Source organism: Podarcis melisellensis (genome assembly GCF_964234715.1).
Source record: "Podarcis melisellensis genome assembly, chromosome: 17".
Classification (NCBI taxonomy): Eukaryota; Metazoa; Chordata; class Lepidosauria; order Squamata; family Lacertidae; genus Podarcis; species Podarcis melisellensis.
In genome coordinates, this window is record NC_138534.1 from 33,487,491 (window position 1) to 33,509,824 (window position 22,334).

Sequence of the window (22,334 nt, forward strand, 5' to 3'; positions counted from 1 at the left end):
TTCAAGAGCCACGAGAAAAATACCTTGCCTTTAAAAGTCTTAGGTGGTGAATTTACTTGTGCTGTTCAGCAGCAGAGAAATCACATTCTGTAAAGGAGAAATCAAAACAAGTGTGGAGGGGGAAATCCTCAAGTGAACACCTTGAGGCTAGTCTGGAATAGCAGAAGGTAGAGTAGATTGACAGCCTAAAGCTTCTCCACTTTTTGGAGAATGGCAACACCCAGCGCTAGGTGTAGAGTGGATCAGAACTTCTAATACAAGAGTGAGGAACCATTGGCTCTCCAGTTGTTGCTGAACTACAACCCCTGTCAGCCCAAAACAAACATGGCCCAGGACGATAGCATTTATAGTACAACATTTAGTTCCCCAAACCTGCCCTAGTAGGCATCCTTGCAAGCTTGTTAATGAGCCTGCAGTAATTTCATCAGCAATGCAAGTGCAATAATCTTCACTGCCACCCATTTCGCTCTTAAGAACATGAGCAGGATTTGACCCTGCTGTGCGGTATTCCCTTAGCAGATGAGCAAAATGAAAGCCAAAGTACATGCAATAGCAGCAGACCTTAAAAAAAATAAATCCACATCTGCCCCAGTGGGGTTGGAGGTGCAATTTTAAAGTGTAAAAGGGATGGGGGAGTGCTGCTGAATCCTCACCACCCTCTCCCCTGCAGTTCCTCCCATTATCACCAGACTCATGAGCAACTGGAAAACCAAACTCTTCAACTCTCAGTTGCATGCCCTCCTTCTTCCCTGACTTTAAAAGCCGCTGGTAAAAAGGCATGCAGGTTTTACTGCTGTAACAGCCTGGCCCCTCAAGAGGTTCTGAAGACCCACTTATTTCTGCTCTATGTTTTAATGCTGATACAGACTTTGAGGGTTTTTTTATTGCTGTTACACAGGCAAGCCAAGGAAGTGCCTGGGCTATGAATTCCAGTGTGGCGAAACCTGCATTAATTACACTCTGGTGTGCAATGGGAGACCAGACTGTCAGGGTGGGACGGATGAAGGCAGGAATTGTGCTCTTGCATGCCGGCGGTCGTGCTCCCAGATCTGCTACAAGTCTCCTAGCGGGCCTGTAAGTTTGCTTTTTCTTGGATGTTGACTATACTACCACTTTGGGCTTGGGGGAGATTAGCAGGCCAAACCTAACCAATGCATATTCTTGCTAGTTAGCATGAGAAGGGGCTAAGTCCACAGAGTTGTATTGTTGTTGTTGTTTAGTCGTTTAGTCATGTCCGACTCTTCGTGACGCCCTGGACCAGAGCACGCCAGGCACTCCTGTCTTCCACTGCCTCCCACAGTTTGGTCAAACTCATGCTGGTAGCTTCGAGAACACTGTCCCACCATCTCGTCCTCTGTCGTCCCCTTCTCCTTGTGCCCTCCATCTTTCCCAACATCAGGGTCTTTTCCAGGGAGTCTTCTCTTCTCATGAGGTGGCCAAAGTATTGGAGCCTCAGCTTTCATGATCTGTCCTTCCAGTGAGCACTCAGGGCTGATTTCCTTCAGAATGGATAGGTTTGATCTTCTTGCAGTCCATGGGACTCTCAAGAGTCTCCTCCAGCACCATAATTCAAAAGCATCAATTCTTCGGTGATCAGCCTTCTTTACGGTCCAGCTCTCACTTCCATACATCACTACTGGGAAACCATAGCTTTAACTATACGGACCTTTGTTGGCAAGGTGATGTCTCTGCTTTTTAAGATGCTCAGAGTTGTATTGCTGCTAGGCAAATACACAGGCCATAGAAATACAATTGGTAGACAGGGAACTGTGTGATGTCATTTACCCTCGTATCCTCGAGAGGGAGGAGCATATAGTACTTCTTGGTCCTCTCTCTCTCTCTCTCTGATGGGAAGTTTTGCTTCTGCACATGACTCTGGCAAAACCGTTCTAAGCTGAAGCATTCCTTCCTCACCCTAGAATGTTCAGTTCACATTGAGTTCATGAAAACATTGTATCCTGACCTGTTCTTAATGCATGGTTGACCACATTTACGGATGAATGCTATATCAATCACTAGTAATAGTTTAAGTCTTGCTATATCAATCACTAGTAATAGTTTAATAAGGAGGTTTTCACGCCTGTCCAATTCTGTGTTCCCTTTCCCAACCTTTAGTCTATTGATGATTAATGCTTATATGCAACCTTTGCATTGTATTTGTGTTAACCAATCGGCAACAAGCACATATGTGGCAATGCTGTAATATTCAATAAAAGGGACTCCCCGAGACGTGCTCGAGAGATGCCTCCCATATGACACTTGCCATTCGTCTGTCGTTTATTTCAACCCAACATATCTCTCTCTCTCTCTCTCTCTCTCTCTCTCTCTCTCTCTCTCTCTCTCTCTCATCCTTTGCTCCACCTTTAGGCACTTGCCTAAAGTTGGTTATATTGTAAACATAAGCATTTCACCTGCATAGTTTTTACTGCTGCAATTGCTGTGAACCAATGCAAGAATATAAGTAAGTAAATTATATTTCTGAACCCAAGCTGTCGCCTGCTCCTTCATTAAGCGATGTACAAAAGGGCGAGCCACCTTGCTTCAGAGCTCCTTTTTAATTTTGCTGCCAACGATGGGGTTTTGAAACCCTCTTCAGCTCACACACTTTGGGAGTCTGGAGGGATGAATTGCAATTCATATATCCTCTCCTGCCCATTAGAACCCATTCCACAGGGCTCTGCATTGAGTGACTTCTAAACTGACCGCTGCTTCTGCCAGGACAAAGCTTGCTAAGGCTCTTTCCATGAAAGCCAAATTCCTCTTGGTGCAGGAAAGTGGCAGATAGCTATATTGTCCAGTGTGGTGTAGTGGTTAAGAGCAGTAGTCTCGTAATCAGGTGAACCGGGTTCGATTCCCTGCTCCTCCACATGCAGCTGCTGGGTGACCTTGGGCCAGTCACACTTCTCTGAAGTCTCTCAGCCCCACTCACCTCACAGAGTGTTTGTTGTGGGGAAGGAAGGGAAAGGAGAATGTTAGCTGCTTTGAGACTCCTTCGGGTAGTGATAAAGCGGGATATCAAATCCAAACTCTTCTCTTCTTCTTCTTCTTCTTCTTCTTCTTCTTCTTCTTCTTCTTCTTCTTCTCTTATAAGATGCACGTCGGCTTCGTTACTCAGTTTTAACTTGTGTTGGCCCAGATGCCTTTTAAAACGGAATGTCTGCTCACTTAGAGGTCTGTATGCATTTCAACCCAGTGGTGTAGCGTGGGTTGTCAGCACCCGGGGCAAGGCAAGTAATTTGCGCCCCCTAACCCATGGATTTGCACCCCCTAACCCGTGGATTTGCGCCCCCTAACCCTAACCCCCAGATGTTGCACCCAGTGCGGCCGGCCCCCCCTGCACCCCGCACGCTACGCCACTGTTTCCACCATTCCAGTTCTGAGTCGGAAGATGGGCATTCAGCGGATGGCATATTGGTCAACTTTTTCCAGCAAGGCTGGAAAAGACGCACTTGAATGCGTCTGCTTGCTTGGCAACCATGTTTGGTTTCATTTTAAAGTTAATATTAAGTGTGGGGGATGGGGTTTCATTAGGAAACTAGTTCCCTGCCCCCAGCCTTAATAGGAGGTGGGGAAAGCTCACTGTACCAGTAGGGATTTTGCAAGTCTAATTGCAACAGTGGAGAATTTTCATTTGTGATCACAGGTGGGAAGGGAAGGAAGGTTTATTGCAGTCCTGGTTAAAACTGTGGGCCTCTTAGAGTCTCTCACTCTCTGTGTGTGCATGATTGCTAACCAGTACATTAGTTGTCAGAGCAGACTGAGAGTGTTCTCTTAATAGCTATATGTTAAGAAAAAGCTGTATTGAGCACATTTCCCTCTTTGTTTCTGTCCCCTACCTCATAATAATTAATAATAATAATAATAATAATAATAATAATAATAATAATTTATTATTTATACCCCGCCCATCTGGCTGAGTTTCCCCAGCCACTCTGGGCGGCTTCCAATCAAGTGTTAAAAACAATACAGCATTAAATATTAAAAACTTCCCTGAACAGGGTTGCCTTCGGATGTCTTTTAAAGAGAAGATTGCATGAATCGCCTATCATTCATGCTTAGAGGACCCTTCAAATTGCCTCACACTTCACAAGCTGCAGCCACCAGCCTAGAAAGCTCTAGCTCTTCATTTCCCAGTTCTGTTAAAGGGAACATCTTCCTTCAAATCCAGGCTCCCTTGCCTGCCTGCGCTGTGAATGGGTAGGTCAAGCTTCCATCCTGTCCTGCTGGGATTCTTTCGGCTTGATGGAACGCACAAAGCAACCAATCAGTCTTGAGCAGCAACGATCATTTCACTTTTCTCCAGCAGCAACTTTTCATACATGAGCGTTCCAGCATGAAAGCTCTGAACGAAGATGATAAAAGCGACCTGCTTGCCTGCAACTTGAGGACCCAAGTTTCTTTTAACGTAACATTCTCCTTACAGAAATGTGCTTGCTACGAGGGATTCCGGCTAAGGAGCGACAGGCGCTCCTGCAAAGATATCAATGAATGTAAAGAGCTGTCGGAGGAGAAATGCAGCCAGACTTGCGTCAACACGGAGGGAAGCTATATGTGCACTTGCCACCCTGGCTACTTGCTGGAACCAGATGGCCACACCTGCAAAGTACTTGGTAAGGCCCTGTAAATGTCTAGCTTGCCTCTTCTGGTAGGCATCTGTCTGCCTGGTTCAGTGGCTTGAGCTGAGCTTGCCTGAAGTGGAATAAAAGAATTTGGCTTCAGGTACATGCACCGTGCGGGTGGCGCTGTGGGTTAAACCACAGAACCTAGGACTTGCCGATCAGAAGGTCAGCGGTTCGAATCCCCACGACGGGGTAAGCTCCCATTGCTTGGTCCCTGCTCCTGCCAACTTAGCAGTTTGAAAGCACATCAAAGTGCAAGTAGATAAATATGTACCGCTCCAGCAGGAAGCTAAACGGCGTTTCCATGCACTGCTCTGGTTCGCCAGAAGCAGCTTAGTCATGCTGGCCACATGACCCAGAAGCTGTATGCCGGCTCCCTCGGCCAATAAAGTGAGATGAGCGCCGTACCCCCAGAGTCGGTCACGACTGGACCTAACGGTCAGGGGTCCCTTTACCTTTTTAGACTGCTTAAACTGGGGACCAGGTAACAGAAAGGTTCAACACAGGTTTCCAAAAGCAGCATTGCTTTGCAAAGACTGAAGCTGCAAACAAATGAAAAGAAAGCTGGCGTAACTTGCCAAGCATTGCTTTTCACCCAAATACAAGTGTGGGGAGTAATGTTAAGTGCAGCAGTAACTTTAAAAAGAAAAGAAAACTGTCTGGCAGCTTGCAAGCTTTCATTTGCGTCGGCAACTTGTCCGAAGCACCAACTCGCCAGATTCAGTTTACTGAATGCTGGGGCTGACGATGTCTGTGCTTCTAGGAGTCTGTGCAATGCCCTGCTGGTATTGTGCTGCAGGTGGTGGCAGCAGCAGGGGTCAAAACTGCAATGTGTAACCCCTCCTCTTTCCTGCAGGCTCTGAGCCGAAGTTGCTTGTTGCAGTTCAGTTCAATTTGATCCTATATGGATTAAGAAGCCTGAAAGAAGATGTTATATTGACCACTGAGAAGGACTTTATTATCTTTTCTATCGACTATGACTTGGCAGAGCAGAAAATCTTCTGGATGGACCTAAATGCAGAAAGTATTAAGTGGATGAACATGAGAAACAAGGAAAGGGGGACTCTAGTTAAAGGTGGGTCTTTTGGTTTAGGTTCGGGCATCTGACTTGGGAACAAACTACTTACTTTGAAATATGCTGAAAGTCTCTGATGAAACTTCCTACTTGTTGAATGTAAAATACAGTGGTACCTCGGGTTAAGTACTTAGAAGAGACCACAAGGGCCATCGAGTCCAACCCCCTGCCAAGCAGGAAACACCATCAGAGCACTCCTGGCATATGGTTGTCAAGCCTCTGCTTAAAGACCTCCAAAGAAGGAGACTCCACCACACTCCTGGGCAGCAAATTCCACTGTCGAACAGCTCTTACTGTCAGGAAGTTCTTCCTAATGTTTAGGTGGAATCTTCTTTCTTGTAGTTTGGATCCATTGCTCCGTGTCCGCTTCTCTGGAGCAGCAGAAAACAACCTTTCTCCCTCCTCTATGTGACATCCTTTAATATATTTGAACATGGCTATCATATCACCCCTTAACCTCCTCTTCTCCAGGCTAAACATGCCCAGCTCCCTTAGCCGTTCCTCATAAGGCATCCTTAATTTGTTCCGGAGGTCCATTCTTAACCTGAAGCACCACTGTAGCTAATGGGGCCTCCCGCTGCTGCCACGCCACCAGAGCACGATTTCTGTTCTCATCCTGAAGCAAAGTTCTTAACCTAAAGCACTATTTCTGTTAAATAGTGGGTAGACATTGCAGACGACGCAGCGATTTCTCCAAAGCAGCTCTTTATTTGTAAGCTGGAACAGAACTGAACAGCAAACAGCTCAGCCGGCCTGCTTTTATAGGCAGCCGGCTATCAACATTGTAGCAACAACAACCCAGGGTTTCCCGCCTAAAGTAACTGACCCGGACCTGAGTGAAAACTACATACATGATACTCCTGGTGGCCAGGGTGAGAACTTCAATACATAACAATTTCTGGGTTAGCAGAGTCTGTAACCTGAAGCGTATGCAACCCGAGGTACCACTGTAATAATAAACTGAATCTGGCACAAATCCCCTGCTCCAGAAGAAACCTCCTGGGCTAATTCAAGAGCAACCACTTGTCCAGACCACTAGTATCTGCAAGGCGGTTTGGAGCACAAATGAAAATTGTGCAATCCATGAAATGCTGCAGAAAGTCATTGCAGGTAGCTACACCTGTCTTTTCTAATAGCCTAGGTGATTTTAACACATCAAGATTGGCACCTGCTAGAGTAAATACAGGCAATGACTGATTTGAATGGGGAGTTACGTTCCTGCGTGTCGATGGAGTGCACTCATCTTATTCCCCCCCCCCATGACTCCAGGAATCAAATCGGATTGCATAGCGGTAGACTGGGTAGGAAGAAATCTTTACTGGACAGATGGGATGGCAGGACAGATCTTGGCTACACAGCTAAATGGCAAATGGAGAGGAATACCTGAGCACACTGTGGTTCTTGATTATCTGGATCAGCCTCGGTCACTCGCACTCCACCCGTTGGATGGGTAAGACTTCCAGAGTCTCTGTATTTTATGAACATTGCTTCCACTGTTCGGGTTCTAATTGGAATACAGTGGTACCTTGGTTCTCAAACTTAATCCGTTCTGGAAGTCCGTTCCAAAACCAAGGCGCACTTTCCCATAGAAAGTAATGCAAAACGGATTAATCCGTTCCAGACTTTTAAAAACAACCCCTAAAACAGCAATTTATCATGAATTTTACTATCTAATGAGACCATTGATCCACAAAATGAAAGCAAAAATCAATGTACTGTACTATAAAATAAATAAGACAATATTGTAGATGATAAAAATTATTATTTTTTCTTACCTGCACTGATCATTGTTTGGATGGGGGTCTTTTAGCCATTTGTGCAGTCACACAATCAATCAATCAATCAATCAATCAATCAGTAGCTGAACTGGGTTCCACACAGTCACAAAAACAAATTAACCGAAAAAGCCTCAAAAACACAAATCGCAAAAACAAAAGCGCCAAACTTAATTCAATCCGGAAGTCTGTTTGACTTCTGAAATGTTTGAAAACCAAGGCGCAGCTTCTGATTGTTGCAGGCACCCCGGAAACAATAGCAGACACTCTCATCGGACGTCTGGCTTCTAAAAAATGTTCAAAAACTGGAACATTTACTTCTGGGTTTTCAGTGTTTGAGAACCAAGGCGTTTGACTACCAAGGCATTTGCGAACCCAAGGTACCATGTAGTTTGCTGCATGTGCCAGATAAAGGCCACCCAAAAGCCACACATGCCTTTTCTGTCTTTTTTAAATTTCTTTTTTTCTTTTTTCTTATTGTAACTTTTAAAATCTTGAATAAATATTATTAAAAAAACAACAACAAAAGCCACACATGCCATTCTAATTACTGTGAGAAGCGTTGCTGGTCTGCAATTCTAGTCTTGGCTCTTGATCTTAGCTTCTTTTCAACGCTAAAGGTAAAGGGACCCCTGACCATTAGGTCCACTCGTGGCCAGCATGACTAAGCCACTTCTGGCGAACCAGAGCAGTGCATGGAAACACTGTTTACCTTCCTGCCAGAGCAGTACCTATTTATTTACTTGCACTCTGACGTGTTTTCAAACTGCTAGGTTGGCAGGAGCAGGGACTGAGCAATGAGAGCTCACCCCGTCACGGGGATTCGAACCGCCGACCTTCTGATCGGCAAGTTCTAGGCTCTGTGGTTTAACCCACAGCGCCACCCGTGTCTAGCCTAAGCTTTAAAATAAAAAAAAGAGCAAAGGTGCACATTATATCGCTGTGCCTGCACACCACATACAAAAACTTTTCAAATAGGCTTGGCAAGCTTGACCAATCAAAACGTAAAAAAAAGATTGCCACAAAATGGGACTGATGGCAACTCGTCTGCTGACCTTATTGGGGGTGATCCATACATATAAGCCATGCAGGTTAAAAAGAAAGAGTCTGAACTGGAACTCTAAACTCCACGGAAGACCAGCTTTTCATCCTTGTGTGCTAGGGGTCAACTCATGTGCAAAGGACAATGCACACTTACCATTTGCAGGATTTTTGATCTGAGCTCCTGCTTTGGTCATAGGGATTCATGACCTGGCTCAAAGTAGGCTCTGGCTACAATGAGAGATGTGCGATTCTCAAAAGGGGACAACTGGAAAAATGGCAATTAAAATCTACAGACTAAAATGGAATTTAGGCTTGTGAACCTTTTCTTTGCAGCAAGCATTATATCAGTAGTGTGTGAAAACTGAAGTCCATTCAATTTCTCTGCCCCGCAGAAGTATCTTAACATTCACCTTCTCTTCCTTAGGTTAATGTATTGGTCTGCAATAGGGGATGACTCCAAAATAGAGCAAGCTGGGATGGATGGAAGCAGCAGATCGGTACTGCTTGATGGGCTTGGCTGGCCCACTAGCATAACCCTTGACCTCTTGAGCTGGAAAATCTTCTGGTCTGACGACAAGTTTCACTATATTGGGTCGGCCTACTTGGATGGCAGTGGTATGAAGGTACTGCATACCTTATAAGCATACCTGGAGTGTGGATGGAATGATTGCCAAATGTGTTATCGTATGCAAAAATGCTTTTTTATAATATTCATGTGATCTCTCCCCTCTCTCTCACACACAAACTCACACACACACACACACACACACAGTAAAGGTAAAGGGACCCCTGACCATTAGGTCCAGTCATGGCCGACTCTGGGGTTGCGGCGCTCATCTCGCTTTATTGGCCGAGGGAGCCGGCGTACAGCTTCCAGGTCATGTGGCCAGCATGACTAAGCCATTTCTGGCAAACCAGAGCAGCGCACGGAAATGCCGTTTACCTTCCTGCCGGAGCGGTACCTCTTTATCTACTTGCACTTTGACGTGCTTTCGAACTGCTAGGTTGGCAGGAGCAGGGACTGAGCAACGGGAGCTCACCCTCTCGCAGGGATTCGAACTGCTGAGCTTCTGATCGGCAAGTCCTAGGCTCTGTGGTTTAACCCACATCGCCACCAGCGTCATATATATATATATATATATATATATATATATATATATATATATATATATATATATGCTTTCGTAGATTTTCACGGGTACAGGAATGCAGGTTTTGGTGTCCTCGGGTGTCTTCCCGTGTAAAAGTTGGGGTGTCTAGGCGACGTTTCGACGAGGTCTCACTCGTCATCTTCAGGCTGGTGCTTTCGGCTTCTTGTTACTGGAACAGAGCAGGATCTCAGTGTTTGAGTTCCTATAAATACTGTTGAGGGGGTGTGGTGTATAGCCTCCAATGTTCTGGGCAGAGAGGAAGTTCCCAGGCTAGTGTGCCTTTTCTTCTTTTGTTCCTTAATTACTTGAGGGATATCCTGAGTGATTTCTTGAGTGATATCCTGAGTACCACTTAGGTGGGTCATTAGGTGTGGATTAGTTGCTAAAGTCTTTGTGTCTTGACCTCTTGAACTTTGTGAAGAGTTTTTCTGAGAAGATGGCTGTACTGCACTTAGTTGTGCTCTGGCTTGGCTTCGTGTATAGGGGCGAGCTGTGGTTTTGTGGCTTGTGTCAGCCAGATCTGTGTAGGGATTGCAGGGGGGTGCAGCATCCGGAGGTGCCTCCATGGTTTGGCTACTGGATGGTGTCTGTAATTTATCTGTGGAGAGGGTCTGGGTTTGGGTCTGGTGTGGTTGATTGGTGATGGCGTTCTGTGTGCCTCTGGATCTGGTGTCAGTTTTTGTGGGGAGGGCTAATTTCCAAATTGCTCTTTAACATGGAACATCACCACAAGAGAATAATCATGAAAACCATCGAGATAGAGAAACACCCTCACAACATGAACAAGCGTGACGACACATCCCGCTTGCCAGACATCTGGAAATTAGCCCTCCCCACAAAAACTGACACCAGATCCAGAGGCACACAGAACGCCATCACCAATCAACCACACCAGACCCAAACCCAGACCCTCTCCACAGATAAATTACAGACACCATCCAGTAGCCAAACCATGGAGGCACCTCCGGATGCTGCACCCCCCTGCAATCCCTACACAGATCTGGCTGACACAAGCCACAAAACCACAGCTCGCCCCTATACACGAAGCCAAGCCAGAGCACAACTAAGTGCAGTACAGCCATCTTCTCAGAAAAACTCTTCACAAAGTTCAAGAGGTCAAGACACAAAGACTTTAGCAACTAATCCACACCTAATGACCCACCTAAGTGGTACTCAGGATATCACTCAAGAAATCACTCAGGATATCCCTCAAGTAATTAAGGAACAAAAGAAGAAAAGGCACACTAGCCTGGGAACTTCCTCTCTGCCCAGAACATTGGAGGCTATACACCACACCCCCTCAACAGTATTTATAGGAACTCAAACACTGAGATCCTGCTCTGTTCCAGTAACAAGAAGCCGAAAGCACCAGCCTGAAGATGACGAGTGAGACCTCGTCGAAACGTCGCCTAGACACCCCAACTTTTACACGGGAAGACACCCGAGGACACCAAAACCTGCATATATATATATATATACACACACACATACACATACATACACGCACATACACACACACACACACATATGGCGACCCCAAAGTAGGTATACTGCTTTAAAATCCACTTTCTTTGTTCTTGACTCAAGTTCATTCACAGTATCAGTAAAGAAAAACCATCCTTTTATCTGACTCCACTATTCTTTCCAACTTCCAGCCTGAAATCTAACTGCCACTTGGTTCTGGGTCAGCTATATGTATGCATATAATCTGTTGTGATAAATTTCATTGATTCAACTTTATATAATTATACTGTACATTGATGTATTTTCGTTTTGTGTAAGATTTACCTTTGTTTTTTATTTTACTCAGGTGTATTTAGAGATTTATTTCTTACGTTACTTAAATGTGGTACTTTAGAAGTGTCGGTAGTATAGTTGACGTAGCCTACTTTATAGATTTCTTGAAATATAAAGCAGTACGCAAGTTAAATTAATATCAAATAAATGCCTGCTTCCAGCTGTGGACCAAGCTCTGGTAAGCTTATATATTTCAGAGCTGAGGCTTCTTTTTTCCTTTGAAAGTGGTAACTGCTGCTGCTTTCAGTGTAAGAATCCATCTTTTCTCTCAGTAAATCTTGATAGAATTCTATATGGATACAAAATCTTGCATTTGACCCAGAAGTGAAAAAGACAAATGTTGAGGGAACAATGCTCATTTAAAAACTTCCAAATCTTTGTTGAACATAAGATCTAGGTCAAACAGGGATAAGTATCTTGACATCAACACTTCATTTCCCCTCTGCTAGGTGTTTGAGCTGACTGAAATTCATAGTCCCTTTGCAGTGACTGTCTTTGAGGATTACGTTTATTGGTCTGAGCTGAAAACAAGGACAGTACAGAGACTACACAAAAGGACTGGAAAGAATAGATCCGTCCTTATCAAGCGTCATGGGCAACCATATGGACTTAAGGTACTGCCTTTAACTCTTTGTTGGGGACCAGTCGGTTCAGCCAAGAGTGTATCTCCTTGCCAAGCACTGAAGAATAACTGAAAGTGGGTTCTGCTGGGACTTTGTTTGCATAGCATCCCTCTGAACAAAACAAATACGCTATCATATTAAGCGAGTAAAACAGCTTTGCTGCAAGGCAAGCTGGGAGAATGGAAAACATGGTTAGGAACAAGGTATAGGCCAAATGCCGCTATTCTTGTGAGTATAGCTGCTGCACTAATTAGTGTTAACTCATTTTGGGAAGTCCCATGTGTGAGTGTGGTTCAGACTGCCAACCATCAGTAAAAAAACTTGCCTGCTGAAGTGAATCACACTTGCATAAAGAAGCGGTATGCATTCCACTTAGCTTGGCAAAGCCCTTACAGTCTATTGGAAATAATAATAATAACGCAGGCCTGAAGGACCCAGCTTGTTAAAAGAGTTATTCAGTAGCTGGGGAGCAACACAAGCTCTTCTGCTTCAAAAATTCAGAGTAAAGGTAAAGGGACTTCTGACCATTAGGCCCTGTTGCGGACGACTCTTGGGTTGCGGCGCTCATCTCGCTTTATTGGCCGAGGGAGCCGGCGTACAGCTTCCGGGTCATGTGGCCAGCAGGACTAAGCCACTTCTGGCGAACCAGAGCACTGCACGGAAACACCGTTTACCTTCCCACCAGAGTGGTACCTATTTATCTACTTGAACTTTGACATGCTTTGGGACTGCTAGGTTGGCAGGAGCAGGGACCGAGCAACGGGAGCTCACCCCGTCGCGGAGAATCGAACCGCCGACCTTCTGATCGGCAAGCCCTAGGCTCTGTGCTTTAGACTAAATCCAGACTGCCAGGGAAACTGACCTGTTGCACACCTGGCTCATGGGCCTCATCCTTTGTCAAATGGAGGACGGAAGGTACCTTTCCCCCCACCACACAATGCAGACGGGCTTTCCTGCAGATTTCCCCCAGCACAGTGTACATTGCAGTGCATGGTCTTGATTCAGGCTACAGACAGAGATGCCCTGAAAACACCAATCTCGGTCAAGGCTTTTAACATCTGGTGAAATTCGCTTGCAGATCCTGCATGAAGTTCTTCAGCCGGGAGCTCCCAACCCGTGTGCCGGCAATGGCTGTTCCCACTTGTGCCTGTTGAACCCAAACAAAAGAGGGAGCTGCCGCTGCCCAGCTGGACTTGTGCTTTCAAATGATGAAAAGACCTGCGTTCCTCTGAAGGAGACGGCGTTCATGTTTCTGGTTGCACAAGCCTCTGTTACTCAGGTATTGCTGCAAATGACCTCTTGCATAATAACAGGGAATTTTGTTGTAGTTTTCCAGTCCAAGGGGTCCTTTCCCCCTTTGTGGTAAGCTGGAAAAGAAAGGATTTTTCCCCCTGCTGGGTAAACATGACTAGATTGAGCTCTTACAAGGCTGCTCGGCAAAAAATGTTGTGTATCTCATCTCCCTTTCCGTGAGCTGCATTAAAGCATGACCTCAAAATTTTGGATCCCCTCTCGACTGATACCAAAGTGTTAGCTTTGTGATGTTCTGTGCCACAAACTCCGGAGGCTTTGCGTTGCTTTTGCTGAAGCCAGGAGAGCAAGCAGGGTCAGTGCGCACCGATCCTTCTTGCTCTCCTGGCTTCACTTCGCTGGAGAGGCGCTGTGCAGCTTTCCCTCTCTGTGCAGCACCCCTTCAGCGAAGCTGGAGGATAAATGGAAGGGGCTCTATTTCTCCTGCCGCTTCGCTGAAGGGGCGCTGCGCAGAGAGAGAGAATTTCCCCCCCCTGTTCTCCTCCTCTAAAACTAGGTGTGTCTTATGATTGGGTGCGTCTTATAGAGCGAAAAATACGGTATGTTTAAGCAGAGAGCCTGCCCACTATTTCACCGGAACACAGAGGAGTGCACTGACAACCTTTCAACGTATGGCCAGTGACTCCCCTCAACACAACCCCTTTAACAGGGAACCCTGGGATCACCACCAGGTGGAGTGAGTTAAAGACATGGCTCCCACCCCACCCCAGAGCAGACTGTGGCCCCAGTCTTACCTTCTCAGAGGATGAAGCTCTGGAGCCGACTGAGAGCTCCCAGGTAGGCTCTTTTATGCTTAAAGAGCGGACCCTACGCTCACCTGGTCCGCACTTGGGGAGGTGGTCCAGGAGCGCTTTGCCGGGAGTCACGTAGGATTGGGGGTGCTGTGCGCTGGCATGCAAAGGGTGTCCTCCGTTTGATGTGGAGAGCAGTCATTATGCAATAGTTTTGTGCTGTTTGGTGCAGCGGAAACGCTCAAACTGCCATTGTCAGCCTCTGGGTAGAGATATTTCTCAATTTTAATGCATTTACTGTGCTGCTTTTTAGGGGGCAATGCAAAACATGGGGTTTGTGCTCTGAAATGGTGCAAAACAACTGTGAGAATTTGACACTGCTTGGAGCCAATCAGACCATGTGGGATCTTGAGTGCATTTCACTTCAGCGGCATTAACTAGGAACCCAATTTTTAGTATCAATTCCTCATTTTGGGAGGAGGGTTTGCAGTGCAGAAAGGTTTGAAACGGTTGCAAAATTTGGCACCGGTTTGGAGTGAATCACACAATGTTGGCTTGTTGGGGACGGGAATACCTTTGTCTCCTGGTTGGAGTAACAATTACTCAGTTTGGGGGGGGCACAAAAATAGCACAAAACTTTGGCACCAGTTTGAAGGGGATCCAAAACTTCAGGGTCACACATTACTGAAGCTCTTTCCCTGCAGCACTTGCCGTTGTGAAATGTCCATTGTCTTTTCTCTCGCAAGTGAAGAAGACTGTGATGCCTCAGTCAAGACCCCTTGTACACTTTTACAAATCTCACTTCGATGGAGAGCTTCCACTTCACTGTGTTGCAGAGACACAGTTGTTTTAGACTTGTGTGAAGGCTCATCTTTGCCAGTTGTGGCAAAAAGGCCCTAAAGACCAGTACAGTGGTACCTCAGGTTACAGATGCTTCAGGTTACAGACTCTTCAGGTTACAGACTCCGCTAACCCAGAAATAGTACCTTGGGTTAAGAACTTTGCTTCAGGATGAGAACAGAAATCACGTGGCGGCATTGGGAGGCCCCATTAGCTAAAGTGGTACCTCAGGTTAAGAACAGTTTCAGATTAAGAACGGACCTTCAGGACGAATTAAGTTCTTAACCCAAGGTACCACTGTAGATTTAGGCCATATGAGAAGGGTTTCTGTCGGGGAACTGCCATCAGTACTGGAGGGGGAGCACAAAAGCCAGAGGGATCCCAGAGATTGTCTAGGGATCGGGACCAGTGGAGAAGGGGGGCAGGTGGGGGAAGTAGCAAGGCGGTCCCATGACTCATTGCCTGGGACCAGCGGGGAGAGTAGGGGTCCTCCGTTGCCCACGCTCTCCTTGTGCAGAAGGCTTTCGCACAGAGAGGGTAGGCGGAGACTAGGCGTCAAAGAGCTTCTTTGCTGGAAGAAGTTTAAGAAATGCCCACTGACTGATTCTGCCAGCGACTGAGTCAGCCATGGGTGAGTGGCTGTCCGGACAGAAAAGGTTCACTTTTGCAGCCCAGCCAGGTGTTTGCACCCAGCCAGGGAGGTAGGCACCTGCTTACGCATGAGCAACCCCTTAGAACCATTACAGTTTCCTTGGCAGAATTTCTCCGCTGAAGCTGCAAATGGAACAGCCTATTGTTGCCTCCCAAAACCACATAAATGTATCTAATGCTGTCCTAAAATCCTAGGTCTACCTAAAGAAACTGCGCTCCGTTTCGGGGCAGCTGACCCCCGTCCACAGCACCCTCCCCATGACAGGCGTCAACCACTTGGCAGCAGTAGACTACTCTGTACGTGACAATGCACTTTACTTCTCGGAGTCTGAAGGTGGCGTCATAAAGGTCCTAGCTATGAAGGACGCCGGGAGAGTTGCACTGAAGGAAGTCCTGCCGGTCAAGGGCACCGTGATCTCACTAGCTCTTGACTGGCTGAGTGGCAACATCTACTGGATTGACAGCAAGAACCCATCAATCCAAGTGGCAACTTCAGATGGGAGATACACACTTGTTCTGATCAGCGATGGGCTGTCCCATCCAACTTCTGTAGTTCTGCATCCCCCAACTGTGGCTATGTGCTTTGTCGACTCCGGTAACGAACACAGCGCCCTTGGTCCCGTAATAGAATGTTCTTCCATGGATGGGAGCAGGAGGAACGTTCTCTGGGCGACATCACAGACTCCAGTGGGTTTAACAATAGTAGATTATGGCACCCAGGTCTACTGGGCTGACCAAGGTAAGTAGTCTAACATCCACAATGGTATAATTATTTGGGCGCAGCTAGCCTCCTTTAAGGGACGCAGGTGGCGCTGTGGGTTAAACCACAGAGGCTAGGACTTGCCGATCAGAAGGTTGGCAGTTCGAATCCCCACAACAGGGTGAGCTCCCGTTGCTCGGTCCCTGCTCCTGCCCACCTAGCAGTTCAAAAGCATGTCAAAGTGCAAGTAGATAAATAGGTACCGCTCCAGCAGGAAGGTAAACGGCATTTCCGTGCGCTGCTCTGGTTCTCCAGAAGCGGCTTAGCCATGCTGGCCACATGACCCGGAAGCTGTACGCCGGCTTCCTTGGCCAATAAAGCGAGATGAGCGCCACAACCCCAGAGTCGGCCACGATTGGGCCTAACGGTCAGGGGTCCCTTTACCTTTAGCCTCCTTTGGAGCATGTTGAAAGGCTTGGCCAGCTTCCTGGACTCGCTGAACCACTAACTAACTTGCAAAATAACCCATCTTGGGATCTGGAAATGGATCCTTTGTTAACTTTATTGCGTTTATTTTTATTTATTTTAATGGGCTGGCTTTCAAATCCAGTTCGGATATGGTGTCAGTGTTTAAGCTGTATCTGTATCCTGCAGAGAAGCAAAAGTCCAAGATAGGCAAGGCCAGCAAGATCTAATCAATGTAACAAGTGTTGGCGACTTCCTGCTAGGAATGCCTTCCAGATGAAATATTTCAAGATCATGGAAAGTTTAGAGAATGGAAGTCAGCGAATGAGATGCTTCTCTGCAGATGCCAGTCCTTAGTGTAATGTGGATTGAATCTCAATGATATTTTTGCTCCTAAGAAACAGGAGTAGTTCGCATGCATCCTCTTACACAGCTCAGCCTCTGACTTCCTTTCTTCCAGCAAAAGGCACTGTGGAAAGCATTCGGATGGATGGCACTCAGCACAGGCTCATTCGTTCTGGGCTGCGTGGCCTTACACTCTTCACGGCTGGGGAGGGGATAATGGTCTGGACAACAACGGCACGCAATGGTAAGCAGGCTCCAACAATTGCAGAATTCCAGCAAAACATTATATTTAAATAAAGTGTGAGTCGATGCAGGGACGTAGCATGGGGTGCTGGTCTCCGGGGTGGGTCAAGTGTTGTGCCCCTCTGGTGGACTGAGCAATGGTCAGTCCCTTTGCTGGCCAGCATCTAATCAAGGGAATCTCTCCTTGCGAACTAGTCCCAACCTGGTAGCAGAGATAAGGCAGACAAAACGTGAAGCTGAGGGCACCACCGTGTCACCTCATGCTACCTATCACTGCAGCAAGGCACTCTGGGCAATGCACGTGGCTCCAGCAGTGCTGTCCTACCTTCCTCTTCCTCCCTCCCTCCCTCTCGGCCAGCCCAGTGGCGGGGCACACAGGGGTCATTTCGCTGGCCACAAGGAGGAGGAGGTACTGCCGGTGCCCCAGCCCTAAAGGCTAGGCCTGGGCGCAGCTTGTCTCTCCACAGCTCCAGCCTCGATGAGGGTGCCTGTCGTGGGGGGGGGGGCCCTGGTTGTGCCCCCTCAGAAATGTGCGCCCAGGGCCACGGTCCCCTGTCCCCCCATGCTTACGCCACTGGGTAGATGTGGCACGCCACTGGGTAGATCCTTGATCACCTGCCTGGACTTTAAAAGTCCATGGCATGCCAACAAAATTAAGTGGGGCAGATGCCAAGGAACTGATCCTAGCTAGAAGTCTTAAATGATCGGCATTCGAGGGGGTTCAGATGAGTGTTTGGCATTATTCCTAAGCTTATGGGACACATTCAGCTGGTTATCTTTGGGAGCCTTGATGCAGTGCACTGTGCATGAAGATAACTTACCCAATTAGCTCAGAAATAAACAGATTCTAGCTAGTTGAGAATTGGGGTGGGAAATTGTAATGCCATATAGTTACACACACACACACACACACACACACACACACCAGTAATGCCCTAGGTTACTGTAAGGAATGTGTCTCCAATTTTTCTCTCTAATTTTATGTCTTAATAGGTGCAACAAAGGTGTGGCACAGCAGACTGGATGATTCGGAAAACTGGTGGTTTAAAGAAGAGCAGAAACTTGTGGATATAAAGATCTACAGCAAACTCAACCAACAAGGTAAACATTTTTAAAGTTTTAAAAGGGTGACCAGGGTCACTTCTGAGCAGTTACTTGGTCAACCGGGGCCCTTTGGGGGGTATAACTCAAAATGGTGGCTTCTTAACCTAACACAAAAATAAAGGCACCAGTTCTTCCTTACTAGAATCTGTCAAGCTGCTTGCCTTCTGGAAGAACTCCTGCTATCTTTAAGGCTTGCTCTAGATTGCTTAATGGGACGCGGGTGGCGCTGTGGGTTAAACCACAGAGCCTAGGACTTGCCGATCAGAAGGTCGGCGGTTCAAATCCCCACGACGGGGTGAGCTCCCGTTGCTCGGTCCCTGCTCCTGCCCACCTAGCAGTTTGAAAGCACGTCAAAGTGCAAGTAGATAAATAGGTACCCCTCTGGAGGGAAGGTAAACAGTGTTTCCATGCGCTGCTCTGGTTCGCCAGAAGTGACTTAGTCATGCTGGCCACATGACCCGGAAGCTGTACGCTGAGTCCCTTTACCTTTTTAGATTGCTTAAACTGGGGACCAGGTAACAGAAGGGTTCAACACAGGTTTGTTTTAGAAAAACTAACCAATAAACCGACACGGGGACAAATAGAAGAAGACGCCTTCACCCGAGTTTGGTTCCCCTTTATCACATACATAGCTCAACAAGACAACATCAAGAATCTTCCGGGAGGATATGAATCAATCTGGCTAACCTGATTCAAAAATACACACATACGCCCCACTCACACACAAAAACAATTCTCACTACAGCCAACCAAAGACAACCAACCACACCTTAAGCCACCTGCAACCTCTCTCACTATGAAGGAAATATAACAAGTGAGTAGTAAGAAGCCATACAAGTAACGCTGACACCTCACCCACTAAGTAGAGTAATAGAAGCATAACCAGCCCACCCCACCCGCCACTCCCCTCTTCCCCCTTTTCCCCCTCCTCCTCCTTCTTCCTAATTGTTTAAACCAATTCATAAACCAAGAACTCATACATTGACCACTAATAATGAAACAGATGTTGCAGATATTTTCCCACATTTGTTATGCTATTTTTGTGATACACATATGACATGAGAGAACTTGGTATACTTCCTTGTATAAAATTATTCCTGTTTATAACCCCCCCCAAACCCCCAACCACGGGTTTATTGCACCAGCGACCAAGCTGACAGGAGGGTGCTTCCTTTTAACACACCACATTTTGCAGAGTAGCAGGGAAGCCAAAGCAGTTAAAAATCTTTCTCTTGCTACTTCTAGGTCACAATGGCTGTTCGGAAAAGAATGGTGGATGCAGCCACATTTGCTTGCCAATTCCGCAAGGGAGAAGTTGCAGGTGCATCGCCGGGTACGTTCTAGAGCATGGTACTAGATGCACCGAACCACGATGCTCGGAGCCGCTCCAAGCCTGCAAGGATAACAGCAAATGTATAGCAAAAGAGCAAGTTTGTGATGGCAGCATTGATTGCTCTGATGGATCAGATGAGAGAGACTGTGAGTAACCCAGCTGAGAAGCTGCATGTGTTGTGTTGTGTTGTGTTGTGTTGTGTTGTGTTGTGTTGTGTTGTGTTGTGTTGTGAGTAAATGGATCCTTGGGGAATTCTCCTTTGCTAAATGTCCCTTAAAAATGCCTGAACTCCTAATGGTTGGACAGCTAGATTCATAGTGGTTAAGAGCGGTAGACTCGTAATCTGGTGAACCAGGTTCCGATTCCCCACTCCTCCACATGCAGCTGCTGGGTGACCCTGGGCTAGTCACACTTCTCTGAAGTCTCTCCGCCCCACTCACCTCACAGAGTGTTTGTTGTGGGGGAGGAAGGGAAAGGAGAATGTTAGCCTCTTTGAGACTCCTTTGGGTAGTGATAAAGCGGGATATCAAATCCAAATCCAAACTCTTCTGCCTTACCAGAAAATCATTCCCTTTTCATAGACCCCAACGACTACAGCTTTGAATGTAATGAAATACTGTTCTTTCCTAGTAAGTTAAAGGTAAATGACCCCTGGACAGTTAGGTCCAGTCAAAGGCGACTATGGGGTGTGGCGCTCATCTCGCTTCAGGCCAAGGGAGCCGGCGTTTGTCCACAGTCAGCTTTCTGGGTCATGTGGCCAGCTGTGGTCTAAGCCACTGAGCCTCTTGGGCCTGCTGATTGAAAGGTCGGCAGTTCGAATCCGCACAACGGGGATGAGCTTCTCTTGCTTTGCTAGTACAGAAAAGTTGCACCATAGCCCATGAGGCTATCATAGGCACGATTATAGCTAACATAAGATTATGCAAAACATAAGGGAAATCCAAGCTACATACTTAAAACTAGTTTGCCATGCTGTCTCCCAATGTTCTGTGAGCAGGAGGTAGGAACTGGTTTATATTCTCAATGCTTTACTGGAAATACATTTTCAGTATTCTATCAGGGAAGCAATGATGGTGCTATTTGTAGAATGGGTAGATTCTAGACTGGAATATAAAAAGGTAAAGGGACCCCTGACCATTAGGTCCAGTCATCACCGACTCTGGGGTTGCGGTGCTCATCTCGCTTTATTGGCCGAGGGAGCCGGCGTTTGTCTGCAGACAGCTTCCGGGTCATGTGGCCAGCATGACTAAGCCACTTCTGGCGAACCAGAGCAGCGCACGGAAACACCGTTTACCTTCCCGCTGGAACGGTACCTATTTATCTACTTGCACTTTGACGTGCTTTTGAACTGCTAGGTTGGCAGGAAGACTGGAATATACCCCCAGCCAAACTGTTGGCCAAAGTAGCTAAGTTGGTCAACAGATAAATCAAACAATTTGAGATAAACCTTTGAGAATCTGTGTTTTATTATTTTTCTAGAAAAGGAAAGGTGAGCTACCTCCTTAATCAAGTACAGTGGTACCTCGGGTTACATACGCTTCAGGTTACGTATGCTTCAGGTTACAGACTCCGCTAACCCAGAAATTGTGCTTCAGGTTAAGAACTTTGCTTCAGGATAAGAACAGAAATAGGGCTTTGGCAGCGTGGCAGCAGCAGGAGGCCCCATTAGCTAAAGTGGTGCTTCAAGTTAAGAACAGTTTCAGGTTAAGAACGGACCTCCAGAATGAATTAAGTTCTTAACCCGAGGTACCACTGTACATAGTATAACCTCTGACAGTAAGCTTTGCAGGCAGCTACATTTTCTATCCTTAAACCACCAGATCAGTCATATGGACCTAGGCTGATCTTGCTGTGTCCCAAATGCAATGTGTTGATGGCTTCTCTGCTGGCAGGCAACAACACTCTGAAGAAGAAACCCCAGCCCACACACCGACCTTCTACACTGCTGAAAACAAAACCCTTTCTTGTTAAGAAAAGCACAGAGGCACCCACCAAAACCATCACCAAGAAGCCTACTGATGGAACTGCACATGTACAGCCAGAAGTAAAAAAATACACGAGAAGGAGTACTACTGCAGCATGGGCACTCGAGCCAAGCAGAAGCCAGAAGACCACATTACCTCCCAAAAAGAAATGGAAAGAATCTTCTCTGGTGCAGGGAATCGTGAAAAGTGGCCTGGAGTCGGAGCCTTGCAGCAGGGAGACCTGTAACAGGAGAGGGGACTGCACTATGGAGGGTGATAGAGTGAAATGCATCTGCTCACTGGGCTATAGTGGAGACTACTGTGAAGAGGAGGAGGAGAAGTCTAGAGCGGGGCTTGTTCTGGGCATCATTTCCATTCTACTAATGGCCATGGCAGCAGCAGGGACCTTTGTCTACTTCAGGAAGCAAAGAATGCGGCAAAGGTAAGGCTATTTGCTGTTCTCTACGTGGGTGGCGCTGTGGGTTAAACCACAGAGCCTAGAACTTGCCGATCAGAAGGTGGGCGGTTCGAATCCCCGCGACGGGGTGTGCTCCCGTTGCTTG

General features: G+C 46.8%; 1 protein-coding gene across 2 annotated transcripts in view; it reads left to right on the forward strand.

Annotated features, from left to right (window-relative positions):
• LOC309359720 (low-density lipoprotein receptor-related protein 2-like) overlaps positions 1-22,334 on the forward strand; it is a 96,489-nt gene that overhangs the window by 28,300 nt on the left and 45,855 nt on the right. For both annotated transcript variants that reach the window (XR_014163917.1, XM_081893608.1), the window contains exons 20-31: positions 899-1,074; positions 4,424-4,610; positions 5,476-5,694; positions 6,964-7,144; positions 8,938-9,136; positions 11,911-12,075; positions 13,163-13,363; positions 15,813-16,356; positions 17,243-17,371; positions 18,364-18,471; positions 19,720-19,953; positions 21,700-22,213. Coding sequence is in view for 1 of the 2 variants with exons in the window: in XM_081893608.1 (XP_081749734.1) it covers positions 899-1,074; positions 4,424-4,610; positions 5,476-5,694; positions 6,964-7,144; positions 8,938-9,136; positions 11,911-12,075; positions 13,163-13,363; positions 15,813-16,356; positions 17,243-17,371; positions 18,364-18,471; positions 19,720-19,953; positions 21,700-22,213 (2,857 nt within the window). In the remaining variant the exon portion in view is untranslated. The remainder of the gene's footprint in view (positions 1-898; positions 1,075-4,423; positions 4,611-5,475; positions 5,695-6,963; positions 7,145-8,937; positions 9,137-11,910; positions 12,076-13,162; positions 13,364-15,812; positions 16,357-17,242; positions 17,372-18,363; positions 18,472-19,719; positions 19,954-21,699; positions 22,214-22,334) is intronic.